This window comes from Cryptomeria japonica, chromosome 8 (genome assembly GCF_030272615.1).
Source record: "Cryptomeria japonica chromosome 8, Sugi_1.0, whole genome shotgun sequence".
NCBI lineage: Eukaryota > Viridiplantae > Streptophyta > Pinopsida > Cupressales > Cupressaceae > Cryptomeria > Cryptomeria japonica.
This window is the reverse complement of record NC_081412.1, coordinates 337,401,919-337,422,247: the sequence shown is the minus strand read 5'-3', so window position 1 is coordinate 337,422,247 and position 20,329 is coordinate 337,401,919. Positions and strand designations below refer to the sequence as shown.

The following is a 20,329-nucleotide window of genomic DNA, read 5'->3' as shown; positions in this document are numbered from 1 at the left end:
GATATTAGGATCTTATTGCCATTCTTGTCTAGTTCATTCTACCAAGTTGTCTTGGGGTATTGATATTGATATTTCTTTTGTATGATCTCTAGATAATACCTTTTTTTTAATTGAATATCAATTACAATTATCTTGCTTATAAGAGCCTCAACATTAAGACCAATACAAGCTCTTTAGGAGCAAACACATTAGAAATAATCTATGGAAGACCAAGAGTCACCACTTAGAAATCCACTTTTTATTTAGAAACCACCTCCATATTAGAAACCAACCATAGACGACCAAGAGTCACAACTTATAATTCCACTTTAGATGCCCCTATGGGGAATTGAACTTGTGTCTTCATAATCAGAACACAACGTTTTAACCAATTAATCTTAACCCCTTCTAGATCATAACTTAGTATCATGGTAACCCATTTTTGTTGCTTCCTTGATGATAGCCTATGGCCCAAGAAATATTTGAGAGTATCATGATTCATCTTTACCTTGAAATGTCTCCCCATCAAGTTTTAGTGTCATTGCTTAATTATGAGTATAATTGCCAACATTACCTTCTCATAAATCAGGTTGAGAAAATTCTTACCTTTGTGTTGGTGACTTTTGAACGTTTCAAGTATGCCCTTTTGTATCAAAACCACACTAATGTCTGGCTTTAAAGCATCACCCTTATTAGTCAATGGTTTAGTGAAATTTGGAGTTACTCAAAAACTCAAGGAGTGCACATACTTCATTTGAGTTGCTTGAAGGATTTTGTTGCTTCTTCATCATATTGAAATGCATCCTTCTTCAATATGGTTGTAAGTGGAGAGGCTAAGTAGTGATAGTTCTTGACAAATCTAGGGTAGTAGCTTGTATGTCCCAAGAATCCTTTGAGATTCTTGTGAATCTTGGAATTCTACCAATCAACCATTGCCTTAATTTTGTTGGGATCCACCTTTACACCTTCATGCAAGATGTTGAAGAAAACACACACTTATACTGAGAGGAGGCGGGTGGGGGGTGAATTAGTATAAGAACAACTTTTTCAATTTATAAATCAAGCAATCTTAAGCAATAAACAAAACATCCACATAAATAAGATCTAGCAAATTAGAACACAAGATGCACACATGATTCTATGTGGAAACCCTTGCGGGAGAAAACCACGACAAAATATTGCTTTTTATGTGAAACTTCTTACAACTTCGTAGGCACCAACCCACAGGGGACACCAATCCCCTCTATTGAGCTCCAACTCAGTAAAAGACTTTGATCTCTTTGAATAAGAGGCTCCAACCTTCGGAATGTAAGGCGATGATGATGTTTGTTAGATCTGCCCTAGATCCCTTGAAAAGACTTCAAAAATCTGCCCACAACTTCACACAAATCTGCCTTTACCTTGTCTCAAAAAATCTGCTCTTAGGGCTGCTCCAATCCACTCTCAAACTCTTCTCTAAATCTGCACTAGGGTTTTCTCCAGTTCGCCCTTGAAGTCTACTCTATATCTGCACTAGGGTCTGCTCTAATTCGACCTTGAAGTCTGCTTTATATCTGCACTGGGGTCTGGTCTAATTCGACCTTGTAGTCTGCTCCATATCTCCACTTAGGTCTGTTCTTAATTCTTCTATTATTCTGCTTTAAAGTGGAAGAGATATTCAATTCAAATTGATGATAAACCGATCCATTCTGTTAATGCATGGTAGCTATGGTAAGATAAATGATTGAATGAGAGATAAATGAAGTCTCTCATTCAATCATTTATCCTATCAATTAAACTATTAAGAAAACTTCAAGCTATTTTATTTGATGATTATTCCTCATTTATATCAATATCGATAATCATATCATGGCACATTGGTGATCAATGATAGTTATCAAGTTAACCATCTATCCCGATCTATATCGGATGTGTTCCCAGCAAATGATTATCGACTTGCTATCGGGTGGCATAGTATGCACCGTTTAATGAATACAACCTTTAGTTAGTGATCAGTGTCAGTTAACATAGACACCGATTCACTTCGGTTAATTTGCCACGCCAAACACCATCATTAATACCGATTGGCATATCGGTAAATATGTTAATATGTTACGTGAACCCCGATTAATATTGGACTGGTAAATATGTTAATATGTTACGTGAACTCCGATTAATATCGGGCTGACAAATATGTTAAACACGGGTTGATAATATATACCAAAGGGTGTGATCAAGTAGTGTCTTGATCGGTCATGATATGGACGGTCAAGGCACTGCTTGATCCTCCCCTCTCATATATATATATCATTTGGTATTGGTGAAAGAGGATATTGAAATCGATAAATACTCCTCTTACCTGCCAGACAAAGAAGATAGGCAGAATTATAATAGAGATAAAAATACATAGATATAAAGAATAAAATTAGAATACATCTTGCATATTGAATTGTAAATTTAACAAACATTTACACATTCAACCTCCTATTAATACACCTCAATATGCTCTTTTACCAACGTGTATACCTCTTCAATGAGGTCAGCCAAGGGAGGGAAAATATTTTTATTTAATTTGATTTTTTGCCTCCAAAAACAGGCATCCAAACCAAGGGGGTCGGCCACATAAACTTATCTTATTTTATCTTTATTTTAGCACTACCTTTGCTAGTAATGAGTCAGCCAGCAAGAAGGTTAATTATATATTTTCTATGTTACCCGGGGACGCGTCCCCGGTATTTTTTTCAGCCGTCCCCGTCCCGGGGACAAGGGACTCCTAGGGGACGTCCCCATAAATTCTGCATATAGACAAATGAATTTTGACAATGAATTCTATAAGCAATTTGACATTGACTCTCAATTTAACACAAATTTGCCATAAGAACTCTACTAGTTGTTATATGTTAAGGTTCTATAATGGATATGTGCATGTTTTATCCATGTTTTCATATGAATATTTTAAATTTCCTTATTTATTTTAATTTTCCCTACCTTTATATAGCCGTCCCCTAGCCGTCCCCAAAATTGGCAAAAAAAATCACCGTCCCGGAAACGCGTACCCCCCTCCCCTGCCGTCCCCGTCCCGGAAACTTGGGGTAACATAGTATATTTTTATTATTTACAAAGCCTTGCCCATAGCTGGGTGCTAATCTCAAGGAGGTTGTGCTAATTTAAAAGCTTTCTTTACATAGGTCAGCCAGCTTTATAATCAAACTTAACCCATATATTTCTACTTCAAAAATGCCTTCTAAAAATTAATCAAAAAATGCTGATATGAACTGCTTTAGATATGCAATCATGTCTGCTCCAGAATCTTCTTCATCTTTGCTATCATCTTTGCTCTTTTAACTGCCTTGACATCATTGACAATAATTTCTAACAATCGCCCCCTTTGTCATTGATGGCAACCTTAAAAAAATGATCTTTTGAAAGCAACTAGGTCAACAACTTCCCCTTTGACATTAATGGCAAGGGTATCTGGGGCTAACTGAATAAGGCAGTGAATAGCTCCCCCTAAACACATGCATCCCATGAGAACTTAGTGAATGGATGAGAGTGACATCACTCCCAATTTGTCTCTTAGGTACTCGAAGGTCTCTTTTGGAAGAGGCTTTGTAAATATCTCGGCAATCTACTCCTTCGTAGCAACATACTCCAACTTAACTTGTTGCTCAAGTACTTGCTCACTTAAGAAATGGTGAATATGCTTAGTCCTTGAATGTATGATTGGATTCTTTGAAATGTTGATGGCACTTATATTATCATAGAGTATTGGAATGGGGTGCTCATATTCAACCTTAATATCTTTCAATGTCTGTTTTATCCATAGAACTTGTGTACAACATGTTGCTGCTACTATATATTTTTGCCTTTGTTGTAGATAGTGAAATTGATGCTTGTTTCTTGCTAAGCCATGATACAAGACAGCTGCCAAGAAAGAATGCACCTCCATCGGTGCTTTTTCGATCATCAATACTGCCAGCCCAATCCGCACCCATGTATGTTGTAAGATTGAAATCTTTACTTCTCAGGTACCACAATCCAAAATCCATAGTCCCCTTCAAATATTTCAATATTCTCTTGACTGCATTAACATAACTTTCCTTTGGAGCTGCTTGAAAATTTGCCACTAAACCAACTGCCTCCAATCATGGGTCTATACAAAGTTTGATTTGCTGCAGGAGATTCATCATCTTTACTCAACTTGCAACTACTAACCATGGGAGTACTCATTGGATTATAAACCTCCATTCTAAACTTGTTCAACATTTCCTTAACATATTTGGCTTGAGAAATGAAAAATCCTTTAGCTAACTGAGAAATTTGTAGACCAAGAAAGAAAGATAGCTCACCTAGGAGACATATCAAATTCCTTTTGCATATTTGAGGCGAAGTCTTGACACATCTTATGATTGTCACCTCCAAAAATGATATTATCAACATATACCACAACAATTAGTAATGTATCTCCTTCATTCTTGATATACAAATACCTATCCTCTATTCCTCTTCTAAAGCCTTGCTCTTGGAGATATTTGTCTAGCCTTGAATACCAAGCCCTTGGGGCTTGCTTTAGTCCATAGAGGGCTTTGTTCAATCTACACACATAATCCTCATTCTTTGTTAGAATGGATCCTTTAGGTTGTTCAATATACACTCTTCTCTTCAAGATTTCCATTTAGAAAAGCCAATTTTATGTCCATTTAATACACTTTGAAATTTTTGAAACTTGCAAGAGCTAAGAACATTCTGATGGCCTCTAATCTTGCAACAAGAGTAAATGTTTTCTTGAAGTCTATTCGTTCAACTTGTGCTTAGCCTTTGCACACAAGCCTTGCTTTATTCCTTGCGACTTCTCCATCTTCATTCAACTTGTTACGAAACACCCACTTGGTTCCAATAACATTCTTGTCCTTAGGTCTGGGAACAAGCTCCGAAGTCTCATTCTTCTCTATTTGATCCAATTCTTTCTTAGCCTTGATCCGTTTGTCTTCACTTGCCTCTGAAAAATGCTTGGGCTCAATTTCAGAAGCAAACGTAGATTTGCATTTTCTGTTCTATTTGCAAGTCTTCTTCTTGTTTGGATCTATGTGTCTTTGCCTTTGATAATCAAGTCTTCAGGATGATTCTTTTGAACAAATTTGGATGGCGTCTTGGGTGGTACCTTTGATGAAGTTCTTGTATTATCTTGTTCCTCTTCTTCAATTTCAGATCTAGCCTCTGTCTCTTCTTCTTTGTAGTTCTCTTCCTTCTGATAACTAATCTTCTGTACTATTTTCTTTTGATGCCTTTCTTTGTCAACTTTCACATTTGCACTTACAACAACTTTGTGTAATCTCTTGCTGTAGCACTTGTAAGTTTTGCTTCTTGTGGAATATCCAAATAAGATACTTTCATCGCTTTTGGAATTGAATTTACCCAAATATTCATCATCCCTTCTTATGTAGCATTTGCTTCCAAAAACTTTGAAATACTTCACTGATGCAGGCCTTCTCTTCCAAAGTTCATATGGAGACTTCTTCTTGTTCACTTTGATTTGAGCTCAGTTGGAGATGTTTACAACTGTATGACCGGTTCTTTCCAAAATGTATCAGCTATCTTGTATTCATTGAGCATGGCTCTTGCCATACCTTGGATGGTTCTATTCTTTCTCTCCACTACATTTTGCTGTGGAGTTCTTGTGGCTGAATATTGTCTTCTTATCCCATGCCTTTCACAATATTCTATAAACTCATTGGATGTAAATTCTCATCATGTGTCGGATCTAAGGCACTTGATCTTCATCCCTGTTTCATCCTCCACTAAGGCTTTGGACGCCTTAAACTTCTCTAATGCTTTAGACTTTTCTTTAAGAAATGCTACCCACGCCATCCTAGAATAATCATCAATTAACAACATGAAATAGTACTCACCTTGCAAGGTTTTTGTCCTTGTGGGCCTACACACATTAGTGTGAACAAGTTCTAGAGGTTTCGATGAAGAATATTCCTTCGATTTGAAGTTTGTCCTTGTTTGTTTCCCATATTGACACTGTTTACAAATGGTATCTGAAGGCTTTGCTATTTTTGGAATGCCCCTTACGGCTTGCTTTTTTGCTGATTTTTCAGGTGACCCATCCTCTTGTGGAATAGCCAATTCTCATCTTCTTGCTCCGTTTAGCAATTTTCACTTCTGATCTCATTAAGAATGTAGAGATTTCCATCCGTTCTGTAGGCATCAGCTATTAATTTTCCGCCTTTCATAATTTTGCATCCTTTGGAATGAAAAGTAAAGGTGTGCCCATAGTCACACATTTGTCTCACACTTAGTAGATTATGCTTCAGTCCTACATATAAAACATCTTTGGTTTTGGTTCTTCCATTGTTTAGACTAAGTGTACCTTTACCTTTTATACCTTTTATATTTTCTGTAGCATTGTTTGCAAATTTTACCATTCCTTCTTCTTTCTTCTTCAACGAGAGAAATTTTCTCTTGTCGCCAGTCAAGTGAGTTGAGCATCCGCTATCACGTAGCTTTGGTTTTGCTAGTAATGAGTCGGCCAAAAAGAAGGTTAATTATATATTATTATTATTTACAAACTGTTGCCCAAAGCTGGGCACTAATCTCAAGGAGGTCGGCCAGCCAAAATAAAAATATTTTATTTAATTTAAAAGCTTTCTTTTCCCGGGTTGGCCAGCTATATGTTCAAATTTAACCCTTATATTTCTACTTTAAATGCCTTACAAAAATTAATCCAAAAATTCTGATATGAACTGCTTTAGATATGCTATCATGTCTGCTCCAGAATGTTCATCTCTGCCATCTTCTGTGCTCTTATAACTGCTTTGACATCAATGACAATATTTTCTAACAGATGCTCTATTTCTCATGCTCCAAACAAACTTTCAAAAGGCTTTGCAGAAAGTTGGTTCTACTTAAATAGTTGTAGTATTTGATTCACATGCCAAATTTGTTTCTTCCATGTCCTGCTGCAATGAGTATATCATGAAAGAATACAGATTCATTTGTTGGAAATATTATATCAAATGTTAGTATGTTAGATTGTAAGTTTAATTATAGTAGTGTTAATGGTTAATAAATGTTTGGTGTTAGTAGTTAGTTTGTAGTGAATTTTGGTAGTTTGCATATGGTTGTTGTATGTGTAGTTGTTGGGTGGTTATGAAAAGCTCTACAAAAGCCAGTGTGATCAATGACAATTGAATCTTGAGAATATAATTTCCCATCTGTGTTATTCTCCATGCAAACATTGAGTAGATTTCATCTTTTAGGTTCCCACAAATTCAATGTTGTATTAGAGCTAGAAGAGAATGGACGTGAATAAGGGTTAAGTTCTGCAGCTAGTGGAAAATTTCATTTGGATGTAGGTAGGGCTTGAAAGAAAGTTTGTTTTGAGTTTAGTGAGGAAGGGATGGAACTTCAGCCACCAATCATAGATGTGAATTCCTACAATGGAAAATTTCATTCAGATGTAGGTAGGGCTTGGAAGAAAGTTTGTTTTTAGTAAGGGATGGAACATCAGCCATCAATCATAGATGTGAATTCCTACAATCTGTGTGCGAGGAGATCGAGTTGTTGAGTGTCAAGGTTGTGCCAATTAAGCTTGATATTAGACATCTTCATCACTATTGGAATTGTGTAGTGGTATTTTTGATAGAATTGACGTTCTTCTTAAAAATGCTGGTTTTAGAATTAATGCAAGTATTTCTCTAGATTTAGAGGAGGATGAATAGAACAAAATCATAACAACAAATTTACTAGAATCTTGGTTGGTATCAAGGCTGTGTCAAAATGTATGTGTGATACAAAGCGAGGAGGGGTGATTATTAGAAATTCATCCATTTGTTGGTCAATTATTGATATTGTGTAGTGAATTGCTTGGAGGAATTGCATATAATTATTCAAGTGTAGGCATAAACAACACTTATTTATTGGTTTAATATGTAGACTTGATACATAGTGGAGTTGGTAACATGTTTATTAAGACTTTCATGTAGGATGTGGGTGGTCATTAGTTTAATTTCTCTCTCTCATTTTTTTTCTTTTTCTGATTGATGTTTTAGAAGATTAGCAAAAGTTTGAAAAGGGGCTGAATATGCATAAGAAATATGTTGTGGTATGAATAAGGAAGAGAAATAAGTTGGTGTAATGTTTTAAGCATAGTTCATAGACTTAGTGAGGCGCCAAGTATTTGTGAGTTTTTCCTTGATGCGAGTTATCTTATCTTAAATGCACTGAAATTTATTCTGATTTAATGACAAAAACTTGCCAACTTTTTCCATGAGTACTTTTCTAAACTCAATGAATTTGTGTGATGGTGTAGGGTAAGGTCACAAGTCATATATTTATTATTATTCTATTGGTAAGGTCACGTGGGTGGAACAAGTTGTCAATTGCTTATCAATGCTGGAAGAATAAAATTGATTTCACATATCAACAAATTTGTAGATTGATTAAATTTAATTGATTTATAGAGGATAAGATTGTTGATTTTGAGAGGCAAGCTATGGAGGATGTGGCTGTGGTAGAAGCATGGGAGATGGGATTGCCATTGGATGACATTGATATGGAAGAGAATGAATCATTGCCATCTAGCTGTAGGGTGGAGCCATAGGTACAATCTTCTAAGTCAGGCAGGAGCCACAACTGAGTGCTTGGACCATACCCTTTGCCACCCAATTTTTCACTAGAATAGGGAAGAGGAAATTGTAAAAATTTGTAATTTGATGCCTAGATATGCAATTTTGATGATAATTTTCAAAGACAATCATCATAAAAATAATAGTTGTCAGTTAATAGCTAGCTATTATATCTAGCTTCACATGGTTGTGTGATTTTTTAGCCATATGTATTCAAGAATCAAATCAAATAGATAACACTTCTCATTATTTTTTAGACTTATTTGATACATTTTGTAACTGAAATTTGCGAAAACATTGTATTTTTAATGAAATTATTTTTTTAAGTTGTTGAGTTTTGTTGACTTCAAAATTCTGAAAATGTCAGAGTTTTTGCCAAGTTTGAGTCTACGAACTGTGTTTTTAAGTATAGTTTTTTGGAGAAGAAATAAGATGGGAACAATACAAACTACGATGAGAGGCAATCTACTGAGAGACTAAACAACACAAATCTTTGTGAATAGAGATCCAAGGGTTTTATTCTAATGGTGAATTAGTGGTTGAATTCAACACCCAACTTTTTTCCTTTGAACATGGCCTCACATTACATACACACATCACATTTATTTATAGGGATTTAGAGATTCTAGTGCTACATCTAGTCAATAAAATCTATAGGAGATTAAAGAGGAGGTTGTTGGACCCACAAGAGGATGGATGAACATTCCCATTTCGAGTTAGCTTCTCTCTTGGAGATTGGGAACATTGTTCAAGAGGCATCAGATCCTCATGCTATTTTTCTTTTGGATTGAGGTTTGTTTGGTGTACTTGTGGATAGCGTGTTTGCCCCTAGCCAGAAGTAGGGTCATGTGCTTGTGGATACCATGTTTGCCCCTATACAAGGGTTGAGTGGTGTGCTTGTGAATTTTATGTGTATTACCTTGAACAACTTTTGAGGATATAGATGGCATGTATTCCTATGGTGGTTCATTGTTGTTGACAAGGGTGTGTGTCCTTGTTGAACAACTTGATGGTGTGATATTTGGGCCATTGTCTTATACCAATGTTCTTACCTTTGTTTGGAATGATATAATAATTGTGGGGGGGGGGGGGGTTGTTGGAAATGAAATAAATGTTAGCAGTGCTAATATTTTAATAAATATTTGGTGTTAGTAATTAGTTAATAGCAAGTTTGTAGTTGGTATATGTTCGTTGAATTGGTAGTCATCAAGTAGTTGTTATGACAAGCTTTAAAAAAGCCAATGTAATTAATAACAATTGAAGCCCAAGAAAATAATTTTCCATTTGTGTCATTCTCTATGCAAAATGCTGCAGTTTTCTTCTTGCCAAATTCAATATTATCTTGAAATGAAAATTCATAATGAATATTAAGTGTTTGAAAATTAGTTTTTGGAATATGCTCATCTTTGATTTCTTTTCGACGATATCTAGATCTTAGATCTAGATTGGTGACAAAACATTGCCTCATTTAACTTATCAAGCAAATCAACAATAACAAGACTAGGAAACTTGTCCTTGATGGTTAACTTATCAAGATTTGTGTAAGTTGAATAGATGCACCAATTGTCACCCCTTCTTGAAAACTATCACAACAAGATAATAGTATGCACTTTGACTAGGATGAGCAATAATTACTTCGATTGCTTCTTGGACTAATTGTTCAATCATACTTTTTTTACAAACACGTGTTGATAAAGTGAAATGTTGGGTAGTTGGCTGTTAAATTTAGCTGAATTGCATGTTTGTGCTCTTTTTTTTTTGGAGGAAGGCCCATAAGCATGTCACCAAACACCATAGAGCATTTGTTAAGTATAGCTTGGAGATTTGTTGGTGGATATGCAAGCATCTATTGAGCCTTTAGCAGAAATAATTGGGCCATGAATTTGAGAGATCCCTTTTTGAGAAATTTTGTCAATTGGTAGGAACTTGTGAAGACTTTGTTTGGAACTCATGAAACCCATTTTTTTGTCCTTCTAAGTGAAACCTCATGAAAAAGTCATGAAAATCTCTTGGAATTTCATCTAGATTGTTTGTGAAGTACTGAGGCACTAGACTCCCAATACTACATCCACCTCTCCCATGGGAATGACAAACATAAGGATATCCAACAAATAATAACCCATGGCTAATTTTAATACTATGTCATTTTCTTGGAAAACTAAGTAGGGTTGTGTGCTTGTGGATACCATGTTTGCCCCGATACAAGGGTTGAGTGGTGTGCTTGTGAATTTTATGTGTATTACCTTGAACAATTTTTGATGATATAGATGGCATGTATTCCTATGGTGGTTCATTGTTGTTGACAAGGGTGTGTGTCCTTGTTGAACAACTTGATGGTGTGATATTTGGGCCATTGTCTTATACCAATGTTCTTACCTCTGTTTGGAATGATATAATAATTGTGGGGGGGGGGGTTGTTGGAAATGAAATAAATGTTAGCAGTGCTAATATTTTAATAAATATTTGGTGTTAGTAATTAGTTAATAGCAAGTTTGTAGTTGGTATATGTTCGTTGAATTGGTAGTCATCAAGTAGTTGTTATGACAAGCTTTAAAAAAGCCAATGTAATTAATAACAATTGAAGCCCAAGAAAATAATTTTCCATTTGTGTCATTCTCTATGCAAAATGCTGCAGTTTTCTTCTTGCCAAATTCAATATTATCTTGAAATGAAAATTCATAATGAATATTAAGTGTTTGAAAATTAGTTTTTGGAATATGCTCATCTTTGATTTCTTTTCGACGATATCTAGATCTTAGATCTAGATTGGTGACAAAACATTGCCTTATTTAACTCATCAAGCAAATCAACAATAACAAGACTAGGAAACTTGTCCTTGATGGTTAACTTATCAAGATTTGTGTAAGTTGAATAGATGCACCAATTGTCACCCCTTCTTGAAAACTATCACGACAAGATAATAGTATGCACTTTGACTAGGATAAGCAATAATTACTTCGATCGCTTCTTGGACTAATTGTTCAATCATACTTTTTTTACAAACACGTGTTGATAAAGTGAAATGTTGGGTAGTTGGCTGTTAAATTTAGCTGAATTGCATGTTTGTGTTCTTTTTTTTTGGAGGAAGGCCCATAAGCATGTCACCAAACACCATAGAGCATTTGTTAAGTATAGCTTGGAGATCTGTTGGTGGATATGCAAGCATCTATTGAGCCTTTAGCAGAAATAATTGGGCCATGAATTTGAGAGATCCCTTTTTGAGAAATTTTGTCAATTGGTAGGAACTTGTGAAGACTTTGTTTGGAACTCATGAAGCCCACTTTTTTGTCCTTCTAATTGAAACCTCATGAAGAAGTCATGAAAATCTCTTGGAATTTTATCTAGATTGTTTGTGAAGTACTGAGGCACTAGACTCCCAATACTACATCCACCTCTCCCATGGGAATGACAAACATAAGGATATCCAACAAATAATAACCCATGGCTAATTTTATTACTATGTCATTTTCTTGGAAAACTAATTGTATTAACGTTTATTATCATGAATTGAAAATTTGGGGTTGAGTGGCTCCCCTTGGTTCATTAGTTACATTGAGAGGTGTTCTATAGTAACATCACTAAGCCTCATGTTGTTAGTGTGTAAATAAAATAAAATAACAACTTAAAATTTTATCTATAGCCGACTTAGAAAAATGAAATAACTTTAAAGCAAATGAAATAGATTAAGTTATAAATCATTATAAATTATTAGAAAATAAAATAAAGCTCGAGTAGGTAAAAGTAGCTCTTCAAATAATAATAAAGTAAATAATGTAAATAAAATAAAATAATTCTTAAATAGTTCTAAAGTAAAAAAAAACTCTTTAAGTAAATAAAAATAAAATATAGTAACTCGTAAATAAATAAAATAACATGGTCACAACATTGAAATTTAAATTTAAAGATTTAAATTTTTTTATCGCATATAATCAAATTGATTATAACTAAAAATTGATTATAACTAAAAAGTAATTCTAGTAATTTCCACCAAACCATATCATAACTACAAAATAAAATAATTCTATAGTAAATGAAAATAGGTCTTTAAATAAAAATAAAGTAAACAATGTAAATAAAATAAAATAATTTTTAAATAGTTCTAAAGTAAAATTTAAAAAAACTTAAATATATAAAATAACTTTCAAGTAAATAAATTTTTTTTTCTCTAGCTAAGAATAAACTAAACAATGTAAATAAAATAAAATGATTTATGTTCCACCAAATTTCTGATGGAGGTGGTAGGGGACAACAAAGTGGACATGCTTATTAAAAATAGAGAAAAATTTAGCAATATAAGGAAACTTCAAATATTCATATGATAACATTAATTAGGGCATTCATTATATACATTATAGATCCTTAAGACACAACATTAGAGTTGAATTGAGAGTTAACATGAAAATTGAACAAATTAAAAAATGTCAAAATTCAAAGTTTGATTGCTTTCATAATTCCTTATCAATGTGCATATGATATATTATATAAACTTGAAAAATACAGCAAAATCCTTAAAGGTTGCAAGTTTGAACAATAGAATGATGAAAAGATAGAAAGTATGATGCTGCTTCTAATCAAAGCTACCAATATTGCATAAAAATTGGAATCTGACTTGAGGCACTACCACTATGAGGGATTGCCTCGTCTAGTGGAACTCCAACCAATCCCTCTTGTGCCTCCTCATCAATCTAGGTGTTGTCTTTGGGATCAACATCCCATTATAGAGTTTGATGATCTTGAAGTCACAAAGCACGATGCATAACCGCCAACTTCTTGCTCATCTAGATGTAAGCCTATTTTTCTTGATAGAGTGGACGAAATTGTATGTGGACCAATTCCTTTTTGCTGTAGAGAAACTAGCAATTAGTGAAAGGTGGCGAATGACTAGTATGTTCAACTGTGGCATATCCTTGTGGACCATATCTACCATCCAATAGGATTAGTTTGAGCTAATGTAGTTCTATCTCTTTTGAGCTTTGGTTTGCTGAATGTTAGATTGTGAAGAGTAGTAAAGCAAGCCATTGTGTGTGAAGTAAAGTCGACTCTTACTTGAATACATCTATCAAAGGGCCTTCATTTCTTTTTGTTTGTTTGACAAGTTGGGGTTCAAGAAGGGGCAAGCAGAGGTGAGACTAGTCCCTTGGGGGTGGTGTCAGAGCCTGCAACCAACAAACATCGGTTAAACCCACAACCCAAGCCAACCCTTCTTTCACCTCTTCTTCATCACAAGAAGGCAACCTCCTAGGATGTGGTCCACACCATTTAGAATTTAGAGCAAAAAATGCTATATGAAGTGTGGTGTTCATAGTGTCCCATCATCATATCTCAATGGGCTTACTATGTTGCTCATTTAATCCCAAATTAGGATTCTTTGTACAAATTGTTTGCTTCATCTACTACATAAGCATGATATCAAATGTCTCATAAATATTTTGAAAACTAGGAAAATTTGGATTGGCATATCTAATGACATCTACAATAGGTGAGATGAAGGAGAAAACATGTTTGCAAACAAAAATTTCAAGAAAGACAATTTAGAAAGAAAGAAACAATAAAATAAAAAATTTATTAATATAATTAACATTTATTAAAAATCAGCAATTTCTGAAAAATGAACAATCCTACCAATCCTCATCAATCCTCATCAAGGATTGTTTGTTTGATATTTTTACCTTTAGTAGCGTTTGCATTAGGTCATCTAGTCTACATTGAATTAACCATTATCAACTATAGAGCCTCTTGCACCTCAAGCATCCTCTCTAATAAAATAACTAGCATACCTAGTCTCCATAGGTTTGGGGAATTCCTTCTTCAAAAAAAGTTACAAAGAGAGCAAATGAAGTGTGGTGGTTGCAAATGAATATTTGAATTTCTCTAACTTTTGCCATCATTTGCTGTATCGAATATATCTTCCCTATTACTTTTGATGTGTTGTTCAATGCATGAAACAACATGGGGTCCAAATGATGTGCTTGTAAGCACCCTTCACCATCATGGTAGCTAATTAGCACACATGCTGAATCAGTGACCACCTATACAACATTTGAGATCCCGACCTCCTCTATGGCCTCTCCCACAATATGAAATTGAAAGACTACATCCTTGCAATTCATTGAACAATCAATAAAAGTCTTATAAAAGTCATCTTATAGTAGTGGAGTTGGGGTCAATGCAGTGGGATTTAGGTGGTAGGCATATTATAAAAGTCTTACAATAAGGGCAAAATTTTACAATTGATATCCGACCCCTAACCACTTATCAATAGGCCATGGAGATCCCATAACCCTACTTGAGGCCAGCTACCACTATAATTTTTTAATTCTAGGAGCTTACAAATGATCAAGTCAAAGGTTATGCACATCACAAGTCAGCCACTCCATAACCCTATTGGCATTATTACAAACATTTTATAGTTCAGTCATATAAGAAAATTGTTGAATAGTTTGAAATTTTCCAAGGACTTTTTTCTCAAACAATTCTTGATGTGTGGACATAAGCAATTTTTTTCAACAATTTTCAGTTAAATATCCATAGGCATTTCAACAAGCAATAGAGTAGAAAGCCATTTTCATCATGGTCTATGATAGTGTCATTCCATTAAACATTTCACGGTAAGGCTCAAGGAGCTTTAACAATACTAGAATAGCTTAAGACATCCACACAATAACCAAAATGTTTCCCTCTAAATCCTCAATATATTGTGTCAAGCATGCCACAAATTATGTGAAGCAATGTTTGTAATCATAATTGGAAGATCATTGAGAAGGTCTTAAATCACAATATAGTATAGCATATAGCATATCCAATAAACATCACTCCTAAACATAATACAAAAACACTAAAAGTTAACCATCCAACTGAAAACATATAGTAGCCACCAGGGCCAATATCTAGACAATTGTGGGTAGTGCACCCATCGAGCCATTCTCATAGTAGGTGAAGTTGTCAACCATTGATTGTATACCCTATTATAAAATCCATTGCTCAACATTGCAACTAGTTCCATTGAGGGAATAATTGGTTGCATAGCCTCATCTAACCCATCGAAACTTAATTCCTTTTATTCAAATCCGCCCTTCTAAAAGACGAAATCAAATTGTCATTTTCTAGAAAAGGCACGGTGTATCTATTGGTAGCTCCATAATCCCTTTTTGTTACAAGACAACAATATGCTTTATATCCATTTGGAGGTCTTGACAAATCATCTCTATTGTTTGCATATTTGGCATTACCTTTTACACCATAGCATCCATGGCTTTTATGTGAACCTCAGACCCATCCGTCGACATCTTGCCCTTCAGATTTGATGCCAAAGGACAAGCTTGGAAACCACATCCTCACTAGTAAATTCTACCTCAATGAGAGAGTGCAACAATAGATCAATAAAGTTTTCTGGCATAGGTATATTAACCACAACTACCTCTCACTTTCTTAAAAAATAGTCCATAATGGTGCCCCTCAATCACATCTTTCCATTGTCTTGAATTGCATCAAGGCCTAGAGTTGCTTTTGTAATACTAATAGATACTAACCAACACATACCAAATATAGCAATGATCCCATAGTCATCATTAGACATATCTAATTATTGATTTCTCAAGTTAACAATGTAAACGTTGCACAAGTGATGGAAAAAAAAAGTCTTAAGCACCACAGCCGATGATAACACAAGACTCTTCCTCTAGAGGCTTCCATGGACCATATGGAACAACTAATACCATGTAACTAAACATTAATGAGGCTCTAATAGATTATAGAGATTTAGACCAATATCCCACCTCCTTACTTTTCAAAATGTGAAAATTTCTTAAGATTCACTACTTCATTCACTTGGTAATCTGAAATCTCATTTTGCTCTCGATAACAATGCTGCATATTTTTCAAAACAAACTTTTTTTGTTAACCACTTCTTCAAAATGCTTGGAGTTTCCAACTAGGACAAGATTCATTCTTCAAGGCATTTATAAATATTTACAGATTTTCGTCTACCTCTATACATCTATAACCTTCCGCACAAGCTGCTTGAAGTCCTTCTAGAAAGACTTCCATCTCAGCTTAATTGTTTGTTTTTATTCCCAAGTATTTGGATCTCCCAAGCAAAAGAACCGTGAGAGTCCTTGATCACAAAATCAGCTCCACACCCCTTGCTGTTCACCTACCATCCTCAAAATTTGAGAAAACGGCTGTCCCTTTATTTCCCACATTGCAAGTTAAACGTTAAATGCATTGCCATCTCTTGCTGCCAACCATACGATCCGCAAACTTTGATAAGAAAGCTGCTGTCCCTGAAACCTTCCACAGACCATGTGGAACGACTAATACCAACCAAACATTTACGGGGACAATCATACTCTTAATTGATAAGGGAGATTAGACCAATGTCCCATATCCTTTTTTAAATATTAAAGTTCCTTAAGATTCACTACATTTGCTCGGTAATCTGCAATCCCATTTTGCTCTTGACAACAATGCTGCACATTAATCAAAGAAAACTTTTGTTCTTGTTAACCACTTTTGCTAAATGCTTGGAGTTTTCAATTAGGACAAGATTCCTTTTTTAAGGCATTTATAACTGATTGGGGATTTTCATCTACCTCTATAAATCTATAAACTTCAGCACAAGCCGCTTGAAGTCCTGCTAGAAGGACTTCCATCTCAGCTTAACTGTTTGTTCATTGTTAGTTAAAAATTACAATTCTTTTACCATTTTTTATAATAAATTTTTCAAATATACTATGTTATGTATTATTTGCATCACCATCCCTTGCCGTCCTCGTCCCATATTTCAAATTTTGAGAAAAAAACTGCTGCCCCTGAAACCTTCCCTTGTCTCCCTACATCCTCCCTTTCCAAAACGCCAGGAGTACTGCTAAAGAATGATTCTTCCTCTCCTCTTATATGTGATGGCTTGATTGTGATCTTCATGTCCCCTAAACAACACAAATCATCTTAATGTTAGCAACCACCATATAATCATGATAGCCCTAAGCATTATTTTAATTTAACTACTAAGCTAAATTTCTTTTTTTTATTCTATTTTATATGAAGGTAAATTAAATAAAACATCTAGAAAAAGATAGAGATAAGCAGGGAGTAGACCTATTTGATGATCTTTGAAATGCTGAATGGTACAAGGTGCCATGAAGACAATGTGGTTGATTTCCCAGATTTGATGTACTTCTTTTGTGGTCAAACAATCAAGAAGAGCTTGTCTTAAATCTGTAATTGTTAAGGGAGTATGCTTCCAATCAATGTAGCTCTTTCATTTGTCAATTGCTTCATGAAACTTGTTGGTTGAAAATTTTGTACACTTGGAAAGGTGTGCAAAATTATTCTTTCAGCCACAGCGTGAGTTAAAAAACTCTCCTAATTCTAAGGCAAGGCTCCCCCTTTCCTATTTCTAACTATTATAAATTATCGATAACCTATAAATACTAATTTAACTTGGGTGGGACAACATCCTTTTTTCTTTTTCATAAAGATGATATTCTTTTCTCTTTTTTTAGAAAAGAAACTACAACTTAGAGTAACAAATTCAGAAACTTTCAAAAAATTTCAACAATTACAAAAGTGCTTATACAATAGGAAGCGAAGTTTCCATAAAAGCACAAAGTCTTCCGTCGCTTCCTCGAGACGGGAACATAGAAACATAAGCTCAAAATCTTCAACTTTTCTACTGTCCTACCAACTTTCTAAAATGATTATTATAGTAACAATGTACAACATACAACAACTCAAAGTCTGTCAATATAATGCACTTCTAAATTGCTACGAACAAGAACAATTACAAGCGCAAAGTCTCATAGCTTCTTTCTATCATAAACACTTAACTATGCTAATTTAACCCTCAATATTTGCAGCACAAAGTTTGCAGGAAATCGGATTAAAGATCTTTCTAACAACCTTACTTGAATCCCAAGTATATGCAGAAAAATATATCACTGCAATGAATATATGAACAAAGTATCAACACAATGTCTGAAAACTCAAATGTTCTCCTTATATTGCTTGAGAGTCAAATTTACAAGTATAAAACACAAAGTTTTTATTGCTATAAAATTCTGCATGAGTTTTTCTTGCTTGCCAAAAAGATTCTTATTTACAATAAGGCTTCCTCTTTATATAGAGAAAAGCATTGAGCAAAAAGAGGGAAAGTTGCAACTAAGTTTGACTTATTCAACAACAAAGTCCTATTTGACTTTGACTTGTGTTGTTGTTACATGTAATTACAATTTTACAAATTACATGTAAAATGTCATAAACAAATTACATAATGCATAACCAACAACATGAAAATAAACTAAGTGTCCAGAGACACGTCTTCATTATCATCATCCTTCTTCAAAAATTTTTCATATCATTGCAAGGTAGCTTGTGCTTTAGAGTCATTTGGTCCTGGTGTGTGGAATTTGGCATTTGGAATGGAGTTGTTGTATTGATTTGAAGAATTCCCAGAGTTAGAATTTTTTTGACATAGTAGATCAAAAATTGCAAATCGGGGTTTAAAACACAATTTACAACAAGAAAGGGACAAAACATGCAAATCGGGTTTTAAAACCCTATTTACACTTAGGTTGGATAGATATACATTTCAGGTTATAAAACCCGAAATGCATGTCAGTAGGCAAAGATGTGCATTTAAAACCTGATTTACACTTAGGTTGGATAGATATACGAAATGCATGTCAGTAGGCAAAGATGTGCATTTCGGGTTTTAAAACTTGAAATGCAAGTGACAATGCATAAACATGTCATTCGAGTTTTGAAACCCATTTGACATGTAATTGACAATAAAGGTTGCACATTGAGTTTTAAAATCTGATGTGCATGTAATGCAAAAGGTGCACGTCGGGTTTTAAAACCCAATGTGCAAGTGACAAGTGCAAAGTGATGTAAATTGGGTTTTAAAACCCGATTCGCATGTGTGAGGAAATGGAAGGAAAGTGCCATCGGGTTTTAAAACTTGATGTGCAAGTGACAAGGGTGAAATATGCAAATTGGGTTTTAAAACCTGATGTGCAAGTGACAAAGGTGATATATGCAAATTGGGTTGCAATTTGTGCACCATGGATGACCTGTAGTTCGGGTTTTAAAACCCGAATTGCACATAGGATGGACTAAAAAAATGTACTTTGGGTTTTAAAACCCGAAGTGCATGTTCATTAGTGATGAATGTGTATTTCGGGTTTTAAAACCCGAAGTACATATGCAATGAGAGATGCGCATTTTGGGTTTTAAAACCCGAAATGCATGAAGAAGAAGATGACTAACTTTGGAAAACAAACTTTTGACAAATTTTTAGAAGACAACTTAAGTGATCCAAATGAGACGATTTCTCGAGGAACTTGCCCATGCATGAGGGGGTTTGACAAGTGCCTAGGCATGTGTGCTTAGAGGATCTAGGCTAGAAACAGACAAATTTTGTGCTGGTTCTGACTAGGGATCTTCCTTCGATCATGGAAACTATTGAATGGAGTAGAATCCATAACTCTAAGTACATTCATCCATCCATTGAGCTACAAAGTCCATCAACAAAGGCATAAAAGAACATAAAGGATGATACGACTAACTAAAAACAACCTACTGAAACAAGATGCAACTTTGTGCAACTGCACTTATTGGAAAGGAAAAAGTAACCTAACCTAGACTAACTGTCAACGGGAATTTCTTCGAATGAACCAATTCATTGGTTCTCTAAAATAGTTTCCCTTCTTTAACAACTTGCAATGTTGTACAGGATC

At 34.7% G+C, this 20,329-nt stretch overlaps 2 protein-coding genes across 5 annotated transcripts in view; one reads left to right on the top strand and one right to left on the bottom strand.

The window, feature by feature from the left end:
* Positions 1–20,329, top strand: part of LOC131079066 (tobamovirus multiplication protein 3) — a 90,466-nt gene that overhangs the window by 11,878 nt on the left and 58,259 nt on the right. The gene's annotated exons all lie outside the window — the stretch shown is intronic.
* LOC131079082 (retrovirus-related Pol polyprotein from transposon TNT 1-94) overlaps positions 16,309–20,329 on the bottom strand; it is a 74,868-nt gene continuing 70,847 nt past the window's right edge. For 2 of the 3 annotated variants that reach the window (XR_009113911.2, XR_009113910.2), the window contains one exon: positions 16,309–17,518. Coding sequence is in view for 1 of the 3 variants with exons in the window: in XM_058016973.2 (XP_057872956.1) it covers positions 17,343–17,518; positions 17,688–17,807 (296 nt within the window). In the remaining 2 variants the exon portion in view is untranslated. Of the gene's footprint in view, positions 17,519–17,687; positions 17,808–20,329 lie in introns of all 3 variants that reach the window. The other variant, XM_058016973.2, reaches the window with a different exon arrangement.